General features: G+C 41.1%; 1 protein-coding gene across 6 annotated transcripts in view; it reads left to right on the plus strand.

Moving 5' to 3' along the window:
* USP54 (ubiquitin specific peptidase 54) overlaps positions 1-10,035 on the plus strand; it is a 93,433-nt gene extending 83,398 nt beyond the window's left edge. For all 6 annotated transcript variants that reach the window (XM_057377099.1, XM_057377100.1, XM_057377098.1 and 3 more), the window contains 5 exons: positions 46-1,499; positions 3,646-3,764; positions 4,864-5,004; positions 6,505-6,691; positions 7,423-10,035. In XM_057377099.1, coding sequence (XP_057233082.1) covers positions 46-1,499; positions 3,646-3,764; positions 4,864-5,004; positions 6,505-6,691; positions 7,423-8,075 — 2,554 coding nt within the window. In that variant the 3' untranslated portion in view covers positions 8,076-10,035. The remainder of the gene's footprint in view (positions 1-45; positions 1,500-3,645; positions 3,765-4,863; positions 5,005-6,504; positions 6,692-7,422) is intronic.
* The last annotated feature ends 8,691 nt before the right edge of the window (positions 10,036-18,726 follow it).

The raw sequence follows: 18,726 nt of genomic DNA on the forward strand, positions 1-18,726 counted from the left end.
CCTAAGCAATGACTACTGCTAATCATTTACTCTTCTGTGTTTTAGTGAACAGACTGGCCCGCTCCAAGTACTGCTGAGCCAGGAGGTACCACTGGAACCCAACAAAGAAGTGGAATTTGGGTCCAGTTCTTTCTTCCACCCACCTGCTTCCTGCCATGAATTGCACTCATCATTATATCCAGAGTCTTCCTCCTTGCCCCCTTCTGAAAGCAATCCATCCAACAGGATCTCTCCAAACTTCCAGTCTGCTTCTGCTGATTTTCATGACCAAGTTCCCTCTTTTCCCTATAGGCAAGGGTTGGCAGAGAGGTCTGCAAGAACTGAGAATGATGCCCATAATAATGGGGAATTTGCTGACACCACAGCCGCAGGGCCAAAAAACTATAGGGAATGCTGCAGCAGCAGCAAGTTAGAAGAGGTTCATAACATAATGCCTGTTCTCACACCTCAGTACCAATCCAAGGCTAACACAGTAAACTCTGGGTCTTTGCCTGCACTGTTTCCCTGTCCACATCCACCACAAGCAGCATCTCCTGGAAAGGATGGCCAGCACAGTCCTTGTTCCAAACTTGCAAGCTCTCCAGTGCGGCCCAGCATTGATCATTTAGGGGCCTATCATGCAGTGACCCCTGCAACTTCATCCCCAACACAGCAGTGCTCCTTGGATCCTTTGCAGAAAAATAAGTACTCCAGAGCAAACAGCCAGGAGATTTTATTACCCTCACAGGGTGAATATGGCACAGCAGAAGGTTGTAAATTTGAGGCTTTTAGTACAAAGGGACATGTTCGCTCCTTGGCAGAGCAGTTTCAGAAAATGCATGCAGTCTCCCAGAGAAAAGGTACTCATGAAAAAGACTGGATTACTGCAGTGTGTCAGGATGAGAAGTCTCCAAAGTTAACACAAAAATCTTTCATCAACCATTCATCTTCTGGTTACAGACAGCTAATCCATCAAAACCAAGAAAACAAAAACCAATCTTCTGAAAAATTACACTCAACTGTGGATATTAGGGATGGGGTAGTTTCTTTGAAGGGTTTTAGTGCCCAAAATGTTTCTTCTATGAGTTTTTGTTCTCACAGTGAAGAACTGTGTAGAAGAGGTGGACAGAATATAGCAGACCCTGCACCCTGCGTGGAAAGGCACTGTCATGATGGAGGAATGAAAGAGGTGGATGATGGAGCTGCTAGTAGCGTGGTTGCCTCTATGCCTGTGGACCGTTGGGTGAATAATGTTACTAGGTATTACAGTTCTCAGAAGGCTAATAAGAATACTGAATGGCTTCCTGTACCTGGGAGGAGTCCACTCCTTTCTGATCAGAGAGCAGTTGGAGATGACTTGAGCAGGATCCCAGTACATCTGCATCCACAGTGGAATCAAGACACAGAACAGGAGCTCTCAGAACTGGAATCCCTCTATCAGACTAGTCTGCAGGCATCTCAGGCCACTAGGCCTTTCTTGGGAAGACAGGACAGTGCTAGGTATCCATTTGACCAATCAGGTAAGAATGATGCAGTTGTTTTTCTTGGTTGACCTGCCTGTGTACTCCAGTGTAGGTGAAGATGCATTTTCCAGTCGATTTAGTTAAACGGGCATTAATTTGTGCASAGATGCAGAAAAATCCAGGTTGTAGACTCTGGAACATTCCTGCTAACTAGAGAAAGCGGTGATAGCACTGCCTGGGGAGGCTGCGGAGTAGCTGTTGATCTTGGCAAATGGGGAGCAACATCTGTTAAGAGTAACATAGAAATAATTGATTCTGGTGTCAAGTAGGGAACTAGCTCTTACGTCAGGGTTATGAATTCTGCTGTTTGAAAGTCCTACATCGCCTCTGGAGTTTAAGAAACTGTTTCTRTGCCTGATGTTAATGTTTTCCACATTGATGAATTTTAACTGATTGTGTTGTAATTGAGATTTTAATATCTACCTAGCTGAGGGGAATAACTTAATTTTAAAAGTGATTCCAGATCTGTGAGAGTTGAACCTGTATTTTACTAAGGACTGCATGCTTTAAAATCTGGAAAATGACTTGTGAAAGCAGCACTGAGGGTAAATGACCTGTACTAAGATCCATGAGACCCTGTGGATTAGTTGTTGCCAAAAGAAAATGAACAGATTCTGTTGGTGAGGACATCCAGCTGTTAGACATTCAGTTAGAATCTGATGACAGGAGTCCAGTTCCACTTAAAATGATCTAATCTCTTGCCTGAGATAGGGCAACCTTGTTTCTCTGCTTCACAAGTGAAGCAAATTTCTTTATAATCTGTGTCATAGCATTAAAGCTATGAATTATTTCTTTATAATCTGTGTCATAGAATTAAAGCTATGAACTTTCTGGTTAAATGCAAGGCAGCCTGAAATTGGAAGGGTACTGAAATGACACAGACATAGCTATACACATATGATATATATTGCCATGCATACACAAGACATGTTTTCCCCTGTCCTGCACCCATGGAGGTGGAGCCTCCATTATTCCTGACAATCTGGCTGTGACCAGAGTGAATACTGCAGTAAACTCTTGAACAGGTTTTTGTTTAACAGCTTGAGTTTTCTCTGGAGCTCTCATATCTTGCAGTCCACACACAGACGAGTTAAGACATCAAAATGTGGCCATTTAGCATTTGTTACCCTTTTGATTTTCTTTCAGAGTTAGGCTGGATCTGACCTCACAACTTTGCAGAYACTCTCTTGAATGGACTTGAATCAGAAGGTCTTACATGTTCCTACTTAGTTGACTGATTTTGGCAGTTCTTTTAGAAATCTACCAGGATAAAGCCTAATTGCTTTAGTGTTAGAGTTCCAGAGTTCTGTCATCAAACGACCCATTTCTTATGTTGACTTTCCTTTCCTATTTTCCCATCACATACATGAGGGATATGAGATATGGTTATTCTTCTAAAGTRAAGTTTGTGTTTGCGATTTTCCAGTCTGCTGTAACTTTCAGTTATTTCTTTCTAAGTTCTGCAAATCCTGTATAAAACTGAAAAGTTTGAACCAGTGCATCTACTGTCACGAACTGCATGAAATTCACCCGAGTTGAGTCTAGGATAGCTCTTACTTTCTTTTAACTTGGATTACCTCTTCATTTGCAAATGCTGCTCAAAGTATCAACTGGCTTTTCAGACCTTTGCATTCAGAATCATGTTGAAAATGCCTGTTTCATTAGGGGGGCTTTTCAGCAGAGCTAAAGCTAAGACTTGCTTCTCCAAATGCAACCACCTCATTGCAGAAAAGGTGTTATCAGCATATCACCTTTCTTCCTTTACAGAGGAACTTCCTGTGACCAGTTTTATTAGTCCTTGATCTGTCTGTTCTGTGAGAAATTTTAGGATTGTAACTGGTTTTTGTCCATTGCATTGAAATGAAGCAATTGTAGCGATCCTAGTTTAAAATAACACCTTTAACTATTTAACTGCTCTCCTGAAGCCTGCAGAAGGGCCAGGGAAGTAGGCACAATATCCTGACAGACTGTCTCCCTTGAAATGTTGGCAGTTAGCTGATGTATTAATGTTCCAAAGAACTCTGACTTCTTGTTCTGTGTACATAGTCCTTGTGTCTTTGCTGGAGTCAGATCTAAGATAGTCAGGAATATGTCATAATGTGCAAGCAGACGTTGAATTTAATTACAGTGTTTTCCTTCCCAGTCCCTGTGAACCTGAATGTGAGGAAGCTGCCTGCTACAGCTGGCATGGGTCTCTCGAAAACCCCAACAGCGGAGATCGAGCGCAGTCTGTGTGGATCCACTGTCTCTTCTGTCTCCAAGGTGACCTTTGGTTACTTAAGATGTACTGGAAAGGGAAGGACTTGACCTGTGCAAGAAATAATTTACAGTGGGACAAAGGAAATACATTATGAAAAAGATACTGGGGTCATTGATATGAATATTAGAGGGAATTTTAAGTGCTAAAGATTAGCTAGCTAAAATACCAGTGACTTGTGGTCTGTGCAGCTTGCATGCAAATGATCCAAATCTTGGCTTGGAGGAACACACCCCTGAAAACTAAGCTCCAGTCTCTTTGAACGTAGTGACGTGAACTCCCTTGTGTCACAACCAATGATAACTGCTCCTTAATGTTATCACTTGCAGGGGCACAGGCTTTTTTTTTTCACTGTGTCACTACATATTTTTAAAGTGGGGGATAATTTGGTATTTGCAGTTGGTAGTTAGTCACCTCAGAGTGGGAGATTTTTTTTTTTCCTTTTTTTCCTGGGAAGCAACTGTTTAAATAACTGGCAGTTACATATCAATGCCTGTATATGAAGACATGAAAGTATTTTCAAAGAGAATGACATTTCCTGTAATATCTCTGTACTTGATAAAGGGAGTTCAAAGTCTGTTCCTTTATAGAACAAAGGAAAGGAAAAATGGAATAAATATTTCCCTTGCTAGCATAAGATTAACAAGCTTCCACCATTCATCAAATAATCCTAGATTTTTTTAATGAGATGACTGTAGTAGTTTTTGTTTATATGATGACTGTCAGCTGCAGCCATGATTGTCTTTCCAGAGGCAGTGATGCCTGTAGCAGCAGTCAGTCTTTTAGGAAGGTTCATCCCACTGGAGACATTTTGTTCTGGCTTTAGATATTTACAAAAGTACGAATCTCATTTTGATAAATCAATCCATGTATTTACTGACAGAAGAAGGGCTATCAGGAATAATACTTTTAATCACCAGATCTAAACAGACTCAATCCTAAATTTTCAAAGTAGTACCTGAATGAAGGATTTTAAGAAAGAAAAGGTCATTAAATATCAATCAAGTATGCTCTGTTGTGTTTCTATTCATCTGTTCCCTATAATTAATGTACAGAATTGATATTATGAAGAACCTTGTTTGAAATGTGTAATATTATCCACAGGTCACATATACCAGAGAACATAGCAGGGAACCAGAAGAGGAGGAAATATACAGTGCAGAGAATTTCCGTCGCATTGCTCGCAGTCTCAGTGGGACAGTTATCTCAAACAGAGAAGAGACCTTGGTCTCTTCTCACAGTTTTGTAAGTAGAATGATGTGCAGCTTTCCAAAGAGCCATCATCTGTCTGTAGAGTTGCTGTTTTCTCTGTCTGTATTTAGTACCTAACAAACAAGACGGAAGACAACTCAGTAATAAGCCATGATAAAAGCCTGTCTCTTTTGTTCTCTCTTGGGAAGAAAAGTCAACTTTTATATAAGTAACAAAGCCATCTTCTTCAGGTGTTATTGCAGAGGAGTGGCTGCTGCRGCTGATAGGCATGACAGCTGACATTACTTGCCAGAATGCAAAAACACCCAGTATAAACTTATTTTTTTTTCAGTTGACTTAAAGTATTTTTAAGAAAGCTTCTCATACACCTGTAATTTCAAAGAAACAAACCAATACCAGTCTGAAAGTTTCTGCTCTCTTGTGAGTATATTAAGCAGGCAGATTTTTAGAGAGTAAAAGTCAGCATTAAAGGGGAGGCAATTCAAGACTTGGTGCATAACATGCAGACAGTTGCATACAGAAAATAACTAAAAGTAAGGAGGTTGATCTTTCCTTTGTCCTCTCTGTTAAGTAGTCTTAGATGCAATTTAAAAGTGTCAGAAAAACAGTAACAGAGTGTTTAGTAACATAACATGACTAGATATGTCAAGTTTTGGCTTGAACTGATTTTTTTGCCAACTGTACTTAAGTTTTTATTTGAAACCAACTGTGTAATAGGTGTAGAAGAGTATCAGTTGCAGAATCAGTTATTTAGATGGGTTGGTCCAATTGCATCTTTCTGCTGTGTATCATAAACTAAGTATATGTAACTTTGGAGAACTTGCTGCTCAGCGTGCTTTAGTTAAGGGCTCTAACACATACCTGCAARTGCTGGCAGAAACAATTAAAAACCTCTAGCTGTCCAAGACCCACTCTTTCTGCTAAGGTTTTATACCCACAGCACAAGCAGCCAATAAGATGGTTGTCTGTTATTACTCATCAAGTTAGGCACTGRGCTCAAGTCTGTCATGGTTTGTTATTGTGCCGTTCAGCCATCCCTGCGTTTTGGGGTAGGTATCTCCTAACAGAGGGAAATGGTACAACCAGGTAAATACTTCAGCTGTGATAGGTGAATCTGTTTGTAGTCTGGAACCAGAGCTTTCAGTAAAGCCTGCTAGAAAATAGAAAGGAAGAATCAGCTCTAKAAATCATCTCTTTTGTGTAGCATACCATTTCCAATGCTGAGTGGCCTGACATTGTTTTGTATACTCAGTTTGTCAACCAAAACTCCGGGAGTGGTTTGTGTTTGTTTTGGCTTTTTCTTTTTGGTGTAATTCCAGTCTAATGATCCTAAGTAGCCCACCACTTCAGTAAGAGCCTTACTGGATTGATGCAGTTTTTATTTGTCATTTTCTTATGCAGATGCATGTTTTTGTGTTCCAGTGACTCATCCCTTTCTTCCCTGGATCAATACCACCTTTGCTCGATTCAACCCAACTCTGTGTTTACTCATCATTTTATGTTCTGTTCTTCTCCTTTCTCATTTTATAAAAGGAAGCACCAAATACGAGGAAAATGCCAGTGGACACCAGCCACCGTTCTTCCAGCTCCACTTCCCTTCCTTTCCCCCATGATCCTCCTGTATTTCCCTTTGATCCCAAGCACAACCCAAACCAGTTGCAGCACCCACCCCATGATGTACTGATGCCCAGCATGGTGGGCAAGGCACGTAAACTGTCAGGTAATAATCACAGGACTTTTCATCCTTCTTCGTGATCAGAAATATTGCTGAAATACAGCTCCTCAATTCTTGTCTTTCATAATGGATTTTCACCATCTGCCTGAATTCCTCCAGAAATCTGGAAGGACATACCACATTTCTTCTTCTCTGCCCTTTGGAGTTTTTCTGTGGTTCTGTGCTAAATGTGCATAACCAAAGCCAATGACCTTTATGGAAATTTTATGATGGATTTATATCGAATAGTAGTAATATTTTTGTGAGGTATTTGCTTTAATATAAAAGTACCAGTAAGACCCCCCACCTTGTTGCCATTATGAGAGTACTTCCACAAGTTACTCATTCCCATGAATCACACATGTGCCAGTAGAAATAACTAATTCCTGCATGAGAATTATTTTCCCTGTGACAGCATCAAAACCAGTTTGCTTTACCAGCCTTGAAATACTTTGTTGGGCTACTCTATGATGACACAAGGGGCTAGTAAAGAAATCTGAAATCTGTGACAGCAGCTGCAATAGGATAAAGAGAGGAAATACAATGAGGAAAATGAGTGCTGGAAAAGGTACAGCTAGCTTTTATTCAGAATTGCATGTCAGCCAGTAACTGGATGTACTAGTGATTTCATTGTTTCTCTGTCACCTGCTGGCCACAGCTGAAAGTTCAGAGAGGATGAAACAAAAAATGTAACTAAGCAAACCCGTTTTTTTTTTTTTTTTTTGACTTTATTTCAGGAGATCAGAAGAACGTCATCCAGAAACTTCTGGTTGTGCCTGACAGGGGTGAAGCTTTCCAAGGTGAAGACTACCCAGGTGTGGCACTGAGCTATGGGAGTCTCCCTTGTGTACCCAAAGGCACCCTCTCCCAGGGGCAAAAGCCTCTTGTTAATTTGCATTTAGGAAGTGGAGCATCAAATGTCTCTGGCTGTTTGCTGAACACAAGTTACCCTGCTGGGCAAACAGCCACGTTACCAGATAAGCGAACAGTGCTCTGGGGGAAACAGGCTGGCCAGCCAGGCAAGAGTTTACAGGAAGGCTTCCTCCAGCAGCCTTCACAACATCAAATGCATGAATCTCACACCATCGGTTGCAGACTACCAGCCAGCACAGACTACAGCACTTTAAGAATACCACGTGAGCCTTCTTGGGATCCCGGTGCTGCTCAAGGTTGCCCTGTGCCCCCCTCTTGCGCTAAGGCCCCGGGTCCAAGGAGAGTTGATATGCCYCCAGAAGAAGACTGGCGACAGAACAGCTACACCCCTCAGCCTGGCAGAAGGCGAATGCTGCCAATGCGTGTGATGGATGGGACTTCTGCTTCYGAGGCACACAGAAATATGCTGGCTCGAGCAGCAGCAGCTACTGGCACCATGCAAAATAAYGGCTGGTGAGATCCCGTCCACTCCATGTGCCCACTACACTGCCCTGTGGACTATGGTTGTTGCCAGAGTGTGGATTGCATGGAGACAGGAAACTCTTTCAATCAATATCTGTGCCAGTTTTGTCCTAAAATGTAGCTATACAGTATGTGGAAACTAATTGCACTGTGTTTTGTTTCTGACACTACTGAACTGCTGTCTGGATGGGGAATCTTAGCTATTCTAGTCCTGGCCTCTCCTAGCAAACAAGTGCTATAGGAATGGTAATTGGCTTACGGGTAAGTTCAGAGTTGTGCATATGTTTTGAAGGAAGATGGCGACTAACAAAAGACATTTTTAATGACTGTTTTTCATTAAATGTAGCTTTGGTAAATTCTTCACATAAAGAAACCAATCCTTTTGTTTTCTTCCTCTCTCTTGTTCCTTCCTAGAGAAAAAAAAAAGCCTGACTCACCTTCCAGGTTCCAGTAAATCTGTACTTGGCAGGTGGCAGTAAAGCAAACACAGCTTTTGATGATCTGAGATCTCATACAGAGATTGCAGCTGTAGTTGCTGCAGAGGAAGTGACAGGGAGACATTGTTCATCAGTAAACCCCAATTTTTCCCACTTCTGTAAGGCAAACTAACAATGCTTCAAACAGAAAAGACTGTTAATGCTGCACGCTTAACTACACCAATGTAAACACAGAATAAGTTTAACTATTTTAGTGTCAAACATACTTGCTTTTGTAAGTATTTTTCAAATAAATCTATGAAAATAGTTCTATTTACCTGTCTGTGTTTGAGCTTTCTTTCCTGTTTAGCTCTACTCATCAGCTGGCTGGAAACTTCTGATTAATTTTCTCACACGTGACCAAACATGATTAAGTTGTTTATTCAAGTTCATTAACAAACTTTAAGTAATAAAGACTTAGATTGGAGGACTTGCCTAATTTTGACTCTGGACTTGATGTGTTTCATTCCTACTCTGTACTTAAATTTCTCCTCATATAATGGACAGTAATTAAATGTCCTTCAGAAAGTATTTTGAGACTGACTTGTTTCAAGGAAGACTACTACATCTATGCAAGATAGTGCATGCAGATAGACAGAAAAATCATTAGAAATTACTGGTGTGGTGAGAAGTRTCATTTTTATCACCCTTGCACTCTTGCTCTGCAGATGTTTCCAGGTGTGGTGGATATGAGGTGTTCAAAAGCATGGAGGGTTCTGTTCCATGCTTGTTCTGGTACATGGTTCTGTTGGGAGTGGAAGTGGAGCTGTGGCAGTGCCAGTGCAGGTGGAAGGGCTGCCCTGCCCTGTCCTGTCATGTGCAGTGCTCCTCATACCCTGTGCTCCGTGACCCGAGGGACTTGGCTCTCGTTTCATGGTTTGCCCCTCAGGGCTTAGTGGAATCCACCACTTGTTGCTKTTTAGCCTGAGATTGAGTCTCATTCTTCTCAGTGTAATTTGTCAGCCTCTTGTTTTGAAATGATTACTGTTGTTTCTGTTGTTGTTGTAATCTCTGGTAACTACATTTTACATGTTGCATACTCATTTGTACCTAACTGCCCCACTAGCAGTGGTTACCGGAACAAAACACTGTTCTCCCACACCTTTAGTCCAAAAAAACCCTCATGACTTTTTGACTTTTTTTACATAATGGTTTTGCAAACTTCATAATAGGAAACTTTCAACAAATTTTCTAAATACAAACAAATGGAGTTTGTATTTTAGTTGAAACAACTACTTGATTCAGGTTTCCCAACAGATGCAGAATTGTTAGTCTCTCGTGCCACAGCCACTTCTGTTTCCATCTTTTTGATACCTTCAGCAGTGGTGAAAGCTGTAGTAGCTCCAGGATGGAAATGAGGACATGGATAAATATTTACTTTGCTTGACTACACCTGTAAAAAATCAGGTTGCAGACTGAGACTGAATAGTCTTGATTACCTAAAAAAATAAGCTCCAAATTAAAGTACAAAGTAATCTCTTCAAGAATCAAAATAAAATACAAAATTTGAAACTAAAGGCAATGTGCGTGTGTAGCTTTATTATGTTTTAGTGACCAGGAAAGAATGGAAGTATGCTTGCATAAAGCTCTGCAGAATAAATCTGAGTTGATGCAATTTATTTAAATAATCAGTGGTAACCAGGTGGGTTTTTTTAAGGGAACTATTGTGTTTAATCCATTATAGTTCTAGCTATCATGTTTCAAAACTCTTTTAAATGTCCTTGGTGTATCAGTTTCTTTCTCTGAAGTTAGCCAGAGGTCTGAAAAGGAAAAGCTGGGTCCATACCGGGCAATGTATTAGTACATCTGAAGGGAAACAAACTGAAGGACATTCAGCAATGTATTTAACATTAATGGGAGAAAACGTGAGACTGAAAAAATACCATTACTTCAGCTTGTGCCCACAAATTTTAGTAAGGTCAGTAAGATAATATTTGCTTTGTAATTCATTTGACTAACTTGTCTTTTCAGTGATATTTGTACCGTGCAAAAATCAATTACATAGCAGTTTAATAGCTTGTTAAAGTTCACTGTTGCCCATAGGAAGGGTGAAGAGGGAGTTCCCACTGGAATTCAGCAGCTATTTAGAATTCTTAAGAGTTTACAGTTTGTAAGCTTTGATCCAATATAACCTTTTCTTTGTCCCTGGCTGAAGACTATGTTATTGGATGGAATTAAAAAAAAATGCCATACACACTTAAATTCACCTTTCTAAAATAAGTGAATGTCAGTCCTCCTAAAAATAATATTCCTATTCCCTATATTTCTGTAAGCRTTCATTGTATTTGTAATGTGCATTTAGACCTAACTGTAGGAAGCAAAAAAAWGGCAATAATGAAAGGAAAAGTTACTTGGTGTCCTAGCAGTAGCAAAATTATGTAACTATGATCCTTCTGTGTATGGAAGAGGAACTAGCTAGCACAGTTTCTTCTGTAGAAGGCAACCAAGTTTGTACCTGCTGTTTGTGGAAGTCATATWCAGACCTGCTGAGCAGCGGATGTGCTCCAATGGAGCATGGGCTGGAACGTGCAGCACTTGAGAGTCATCCAAAATGCTCTGCTTTAGAAAAGGGAAGTGCCTGTTTCTTTTTAAACAAAGGTTACTGCACCCACATGAAAATGGAGAGATTTGGGAAGAGGGGAGGAACTGTCTTATGGAGATTTTCCCCGATTGCTGACATTGCTGGAATGTACTTAACAGTGATGGTTGGGTAGGGCACAGAAAGGACAGGCAGGGTTCCAGAATACTGGAATTCGTGCAGGTTTTGCATCTAATGCTGTGTAGGGAGAGGGACAGGGCAGAGGTACAGGGAGAAGAAGGAAAGCAAAAGAAAGGGTGGATTGGAATAGGAAGGAACAGATGGATAGGTGAAAAAGGCAAAATGAAAGAAAATGTGCTTATCTTTGCTCAGATTTGTCTCTTTTCAAGGAACACTCAGTAATCAGTGTAATTTTTCTTTCCTTCTTTCAGTAGTTAGATCCTTGTACAGAAATGTTCCTCGGTACCGTTGGGATGCTGAAGCTTTGGAGAAGGGAAGATTGACTGATGGAGAGAGTAGGCAATGTTCTTAGTAGCAATCTTTAGTTATATTCCTGCCATGATAAATGAAACTGTGCAAAAGCACTTTCATACTGCTGCCATATGTATAGACACTGGMCAGTTTGCGTTTGTGCCAGCTTGGGCAAAGACAAAAAGGTGCTTTGRATTTACAAACACCTCACTGAAGTCAGATGTCTTATGGAGTCTCCTAACACTGTGCTGTCTCCTATTCAATGCTGTGGTTGGTTAAAAACAAAAGTGTGATATTTTCATCCATTTGTGCTTGCTGCCTCTAGCATTTTATCACTCTGTAGTACAGAATCTTTTCAAGTCTAGTCAGATATTTGTAATGCTTTTTAAAGGCTAATTCTTTACCATTGCCATTGCTGATGGAATTACCTTTCAGCAAACATTTTAGGAAAGCATATTAGATCAATTMTTTTTTWATTTTCTTGCTATCTGCATCATTCTTTTAGTTCATTGAAATTTTTTTTGACCTTTTAAAACAAAAACAATATAACTTAGAAACATTTTTAAGATTGCTTTTTGATTAAAGGAAAAATACTAAGGCCAGCTATGCAGTCACTTTAGAACAATGATATTTTCACTAGCATGTTTGTGGAAGCAGATGCAAATGGAAAAGTTCTGCTGAAAAAACACAAACTTCCTTATTGGCATCAACAGAATTGTTTTAATATTAATTCTTGAGTGAGTAAGCACGGAATATACTCACGAATAAGGTCAAGTGTCTGTTTGTAAACTAACTTGGATTAGGTTTGTTGAAGGAGGATTATCTTAAGTTTTGGCTGTCCCAGTCCCAGATGATTCACCAGTGAATCACAGGCTTGAGAAGTTTTATGTGTGTATGTATCACTGATCAAAATAATTTTAAATATGAGCACCTGAGAAAAGTGAGCACAATAAAGCTGTACTCCAGTAATAACTAAGAATAATGTAATATTGCTAAATTTTAGCAATATTTTTAGCRATTTCTTTACTATTCAGGCAAAGAGATTTTGATGACAATGTACCATTCCAGGGTTTTATGCAAAATTTGTACCAGTTAATTATTATGYGACTGTCAATTGAGGGAGCTCCAAGCACAGAACTCTTGCTACTTAAAAAAAAAAAAATTAAAGTCGAACTATTCAAGATTGTCTTAAGTTGCTGAAAGCACATTAAAGCATGAGCATATTAACAKGCAGTATCCCTGTGAAGATTCAGACTGACTTTTTTAAAGATCTAAAATATGTCAGTCAAATGGAAGGTAACTTTATACTACAGTTAAGTCAGCTGCAGGTTTTTAGGAATCAGGTATGTGTTTTAAARTACACTGAAGAATAAATAACCAATTGTTCATGGCACTATGTATTGTTTCTAATGGGATGAAATAATGAATATATATTTCCTTTTTTTTTTTTTTTGGTAATTCAATTAATTTCTCCAAGTAGTTGAAAAAAATCTCAGTTTACATTAAACAACTATTTCAGTGCTATAGACTGCTTTTGGATAACTGCCTTTAGAAGCWTAAAAGAAACTATCTAATACAGCAGCTGTAACAAGCCAGGTTTTTGACATCTTACTCATCTGAAGAGAGAGAAGAAAGCATGTGTATGGGAGTCAGGACTGATCAGTAAGATACTGATTTGAACACAAGGATGTAATTCATGTGAAGAGCTCAGTGTTACAGACAAGAAAATAAAATTGTAATGACTTCTCATGGTGGGTGGTGGGGGAAGCCCACATCTCCCCAGTGGTTTTAGAATTGTCTGTTTGCATATAAAGTTACTAGGAAAGAATATGTAGTGGAAGAGCTTCTAAATGTCCACGTGRGATTATTTTGATACATCCTTTGGGATATCCTTGAGATACCATTTTCTGCATAACATTTTTCATGACCTCAGGGTTGCCCAATTACAAAGGTAATTTTTTGTTCAACCCTTTCTTCAGCCCTATCCGATCCCAATGTAACAGTTAATTCTTACCAGTAGTTCATGGTGTTTGGTCTCAGGAATTTGGGAGGATGCAGAGGGGTAAGCTGAAAGCTCAGTTGCACGTTCACCATGTAGTAACAATGGCCAGACAAGTTTGTGAGAAAAGAGTGCATGAACTCTTMAGCAACTGAGTTGTTGTCATATCTGCCTTTTGTGGGTTTGTTCTCCCCCCATGCTTTCCTTTAAAATTGATTTATGGGATTTCTCTGATCTGTAGAACATCATGTTCATGGATCAACAAAGTTAAAAAAAATTAATAAAATGTATCACATTATTTTCTGTCATACTTCCTGTTAGAGAGCARTAAGTGTGAGGTGTTTTGTGGTTTTTTGCAAGGTCTATACGTAGACCTGCTTACCTTGAGTACCTTGTCAGTTAAGTCTCTTGCTTGTGGAGGTGCTGAGGAAATGAGAGAGCACAAAGGAGGGCAGCAAAAAGCAGAGTGAACTCAATTTTTAGAGTGAGTAGAGGTGACTATTAATAGTCTATTAATATCATTAAGGTAGTAAGATAAATGAAGGGAGGGAATTGGTTGGTCTCAGATGGTAGGAGAAAGAGCAATTGCTTAAGGCTAAGGAAGGAAAAGTTTGAACTAGATAATAAGGGCAGGGGAAGGAATGCTTTAAGCAGAGAAAGTGATGGTTTGAGGAACTCAAGGAAGAGTTTGAGGTGCCATCACTCTAGAAGTGTGAAATTTAAATTACAGATGTGGCTGATAGGGTTTGGAATGTAAAAATCACCTAAAATTCTGGAGTCAGGTTGGGTTGCTTTAGCTGTTTTTTGCAATTGTTTTATAATGCAAGTAATACCTGTGGCCTTGACTAGCTTTTTTAACATAGTCTGTACTTCCTCAGCCTGTTCACAGAGGTTATCAGGCAATGACAGAAATGTGGGCAGGAAGGGAGTGGGACAGGATAGTCTGTTACAGTCAAGTAGCTTGTCRTTTTGTAGCAGCAGCTATTTAATAATTTTGTTTCGGTTTTCCTCTTAAGTGAGTGCAGTTTCTCAATCCTGTATGACACTGGGAGCTGTAGTATTGCAGTGATAATCACTTTGTGATGCTGGCTTAAGACAGTGCTTTCAACCTTTCTGGAAAATGCCGCTGTGTTACAGATGATGACATTTGTCATAAAAGATCTGATTTGGAACAGGATGGAAATCTTGTGCCATCTTAAAGCTTTTCAAGTATTGATATTGAAACTCAGTACAGAAATATGTGAAAATATGTTTAAAATAATATATGCCTGGTTTTGAGGCAGTCTTACTGTTTATACCAACCTGAATACCATTTTTARTATTTTGGAAGGGACAGCTTCAAACAATCACTAGTGAGAGTCAATGAAATRGAACAACTTCTTGAAAGTTTTCATCCAACTCTGCTGCTTATATCAYGTCTTCCCCTCTCAGACCTGGTTTATCTTTGCAAGATTTGTTCTGTGCATCTTTCTCTTGGGATCTGGAATATATCTCTCTCTCCTGTGAATCAATTTCCTTCTTAGTTTTCAAGAAGTTCTTGGGTAATTAGATGATTCTGGGACATTATATTGTGCCAGTTTCTAAGGTATGTCGCTGCTAGAGTCAGAAGAGACTCTTCTGATCATCTGTCCCCCTGCACGAGATGGCTACAAAATTTCACATAATCATTTTTCTGTCTGACTTCTGCCTGAACTCCAGTAAACAGCACTTGTCTGGGGCAACGATTAACTAAAATACATAGTTGCTACTGTACCTTGCAGCCATCCATCAGGGGAGGTGTGAGGAAAGTCTAGATTTTGGCATTGCATCTTTTTGTTTAAACAGCTCTGGCATGCAGCTTCAGCAGGTACTGCTTTGAGATGGAGCAGAAGAAAATCAGTGATAATCTGCATCCCGAAAGGTCCCATTCCCCATGGTAGAGAAGGAGATGAATTGGTTTGATTATTCCATGTGCTTCTCCTGCTGAACTGTTTCTCCATTACGAAAGCAGTTGTTCAGAAAGCAGTTCAGTGCTAGCAGCTAGGTAATGGTTTGGAATACTGTCAGAATAGGAAATAATCGGGCTTTTTTTTTTCAGTTTGGTGTTGCAATGTGTGGAACAGAATGGCCACTTGGTGGCAAAACTGAACAGGAAGTAAAACGTGACTRCTTTTCAGATTTGTGGGCATTTGTGGGGAACTCACAAGATTACAAAGGCACACTGCCTTCTACCTGTATTTCTGTTCGTAATTACATCATAAGTTCCTACAATCATAATGCTACTTGTGCTGGTGGGAGATGTTTGATTCCTTGAACACAAGATGTATSAAATCAATCATCTTTGCCTTCACCATGAGGTAAATTGGGGCAATGTGAGTRTCGCTCTCAGAGTCTCTTAACAGGTTTAGAGACAATACCACATGAATAGCTTCCAGGACCAGGTAAAGGGCTTAGGGAGAGAGGCAACTACATRCGTCTGCCTAATGAAGATTTTGATGATGTCTTAATGACAATGGCATATACTGAGCATTTTAATAATATAAGACAGACTATGTCTAAAAAATGACAATAAAATGCTAAGGTAACTGTGCTAGCCAACTTCTTTTTCTAGCTGTTTTTGTCAATAAAAATGGTAAAATAATTATTTTTAATGTTTTTAGGAGGGGTAATTTGTAGGGAGACATAATACCATTTTTCCTACCAACCAGATGTATTGGGGGGAACAAACCCGGCAAGATTTCATGCAATGAGCCTTTTCTTCAGGTGATGCCTGGATATAACTGGAAGTGTTTCAGCATGCAGGGCAGTAGATATGCTGCCTAGAAGCTGATAGTCTCCTTCTAGCACAGCATCATAACAAAATAATATTGTGCTGTGGTTTTTCCTCGATGAGCATTCTGACCGTGTCAGCCCCTTTTACTTCACACCTCAGGGGACATGGCTGCAGGCTCTTGAGAGAAGTGAACAAATAAATAAGGCATCTCTTGCAACTGCATTTCAGATGCGGTGGAGATTCCTGACAACACTCAGCAAGGTCTCYGGCTCCCTGTGTGTTTGGAAATGTATGGATAAATGCATTTTTTTTATATTATGGAGCTCTCTGCTGTTTCATGCTGTCAGATATTCAAACTGCTTTTTTTTACTGGACTTATTTTGATTTTAAATATGAGACTTTATTAATTCCCCCACTCTTTGTTTCAGCCCATCTACTTTCAACTAATGTTAAAATCAGTAGTAGCAGCATTTATGTACTGCCCTTTCTTGTCCTATGCTCTCCCTGCACAGTCTGAATGGATATACATCCTTGCTGTTGAAGGAAATGAGCTTTTGTTCTCTTTAAAAACCCTCTAAATTGCTTGTACAATGACAGACATTTGCAGAACATGTGGTATAAAATCGTAATTCCTGCTGCTGGAAAGCTTAGCGATTAAATCCCAAATAGTCATCCAGGATTTTTTCCATGATACTGTAATGTATCCCAGTTCTCTTTTTGCATGCAGGCACACATTTTACTTGTGGGYATGGAATTACTAGAATTCTTTTTTTCCAAAACTTTGGTCTTGCAACTGCTCTAATAAGTACCCCAAGGGTTTATCGTTTTAAAAGTTTCATTTGCTTCCTTGAATGTTTTTCTGTGATGTCTCATTCAAAGCAAGTTTAATCCAAGCATTTGTGTAACCTGTCCATTTCAATGCCTTTTTGCTTWAGCCAAAGAGTTTCATGCTCAGCATGGCAGATCCTCACCTCAGGTGTCATCCTTTTCCCTTGGACCTGAAGGGGGCAAGAACCAAGACCTTGCTGGAAACTAGTAGTTCTGAATGGCTTTTCTTTCTTAAATTCCTGATTTATTGTGTGGAATAGATTGCACAGCTCAGTACAGATAATGCATAAGAGCTTCACTGTTAGCTGTGATGCAAAGCAGCAACTCTTTTTGGTAGCCATGTGTAATCAAATGCAGTATGTATGTACATGTTTAGATGTTTGCAAATCTGGTTGATATGTTAGCTGATATSTAAATGATGGGAAATTTGAAAATTTTCAGTTGGCTGATAATTGTTTGGGTTTGTTTTGCTTTGTGGATTGTGTTTGGTTTAAACACAGCTCACTTCTGTGATCTCAATTAGAGCACCAGTCCTACCGCAGCCTACATCGGTTCAACTGAGAAAACACTAAATCAGACGAGAAGAGGGTGAGGCTAACAGCTGCTCCAAAGGAGAGCAGGAACTACTTAGCTTTTTTCATCAGTGAAATTAATTTAATCTGGAGTAGTCATAATTATCAGATTACCTTAGATTTAGCACAGTTGTGCTAACCTTTTGGCCAAGGCAAAGGCTGTGTCTTACACCCTGCATCTGGCTGGACCTATTGCTCTGCACCACATTAGCACGGTTTGWATAGAACATGGGGGCTGTGAGCTGCTGCCCTTTCCAGAGCGGGCCCTCATGCAGCGACTGTCCCCCCGTCAGCCTGCGCAGCTTTTGGGGTGTCGGGGATGAGGAGGCCGCTCCTGCTGCCGTACCCAGGGTCCTCGATGTCCTTTGGTCCATTCTTGTTCAGCTCGGGGGGAGCAGACAGGTTTGGCTGAATGATCTGGTAGTGGCAGCTTGCCCCAAGCTATGCCCCGGTTGTCTCTGGTGAGGGGGAACTTCCCTTGCCTCCTCCCTCTCCGGCCCGGTGCGGCTCTAGGGCCTCTTTCTGCCGTASTGCCGGGCACGGGCGCGGCCCCTCGCTCTGCGGTGGGTCCCGGGGGGCAAGTGAGGGCTTCGGCACTCCACAAAATGGTTCCCCCAGCTGTGCCGCCCCCGGCTCCCGGGGCGGCCCCACGGAGCTCTCCATGGTGGCCGCCGGCCCTCTCCCGCGCGGGGTCGCTATGGGCCGGGCCGCCCGCCGCACCGCCCCCTCAGCCCCGGCCTGACGACCGCCCGTCCCGGGGCGGGGGCGCGCCGGGTGCCTCGCCCGCCTCCCCCGACTGTCCGGGAGGCGCCGGGCCGCATTCCCCGCCCCGCCCCGGGTCGGGCGGGAGTCTCGCCGCGGTCCCGGTCGGGGCCGGGAGTTCCGCGCGCTCCCGCGGTGCCCGGCGGGCGGCGGCGCGGTGCATGCCGGGCCCGGGGCGGACCGTCCCCTCGCTGCGCCAGGAGCCGCGAGCCGCGCCCGCCGCCATGTTCCGCCGGGCCGCCGCCGC

The sequence above is a fragment of the Malurus melanocephalus genome, unplaced genomic scaffold (assembly GCF_030028575.1).
Source record: "Malurus melanocephalus ecotype Western Australia unplaced genomic scaffold, MMel_1.1 scaffold_299, whole genome shotgun sequence".
Classification (NCBI taxonomy): domain Eukaryota; kingdom Metazoa; phylum Chordata; class Aves; order Passeriformes; family Maluridae; genus Malurus; species Malurus melanocephalus.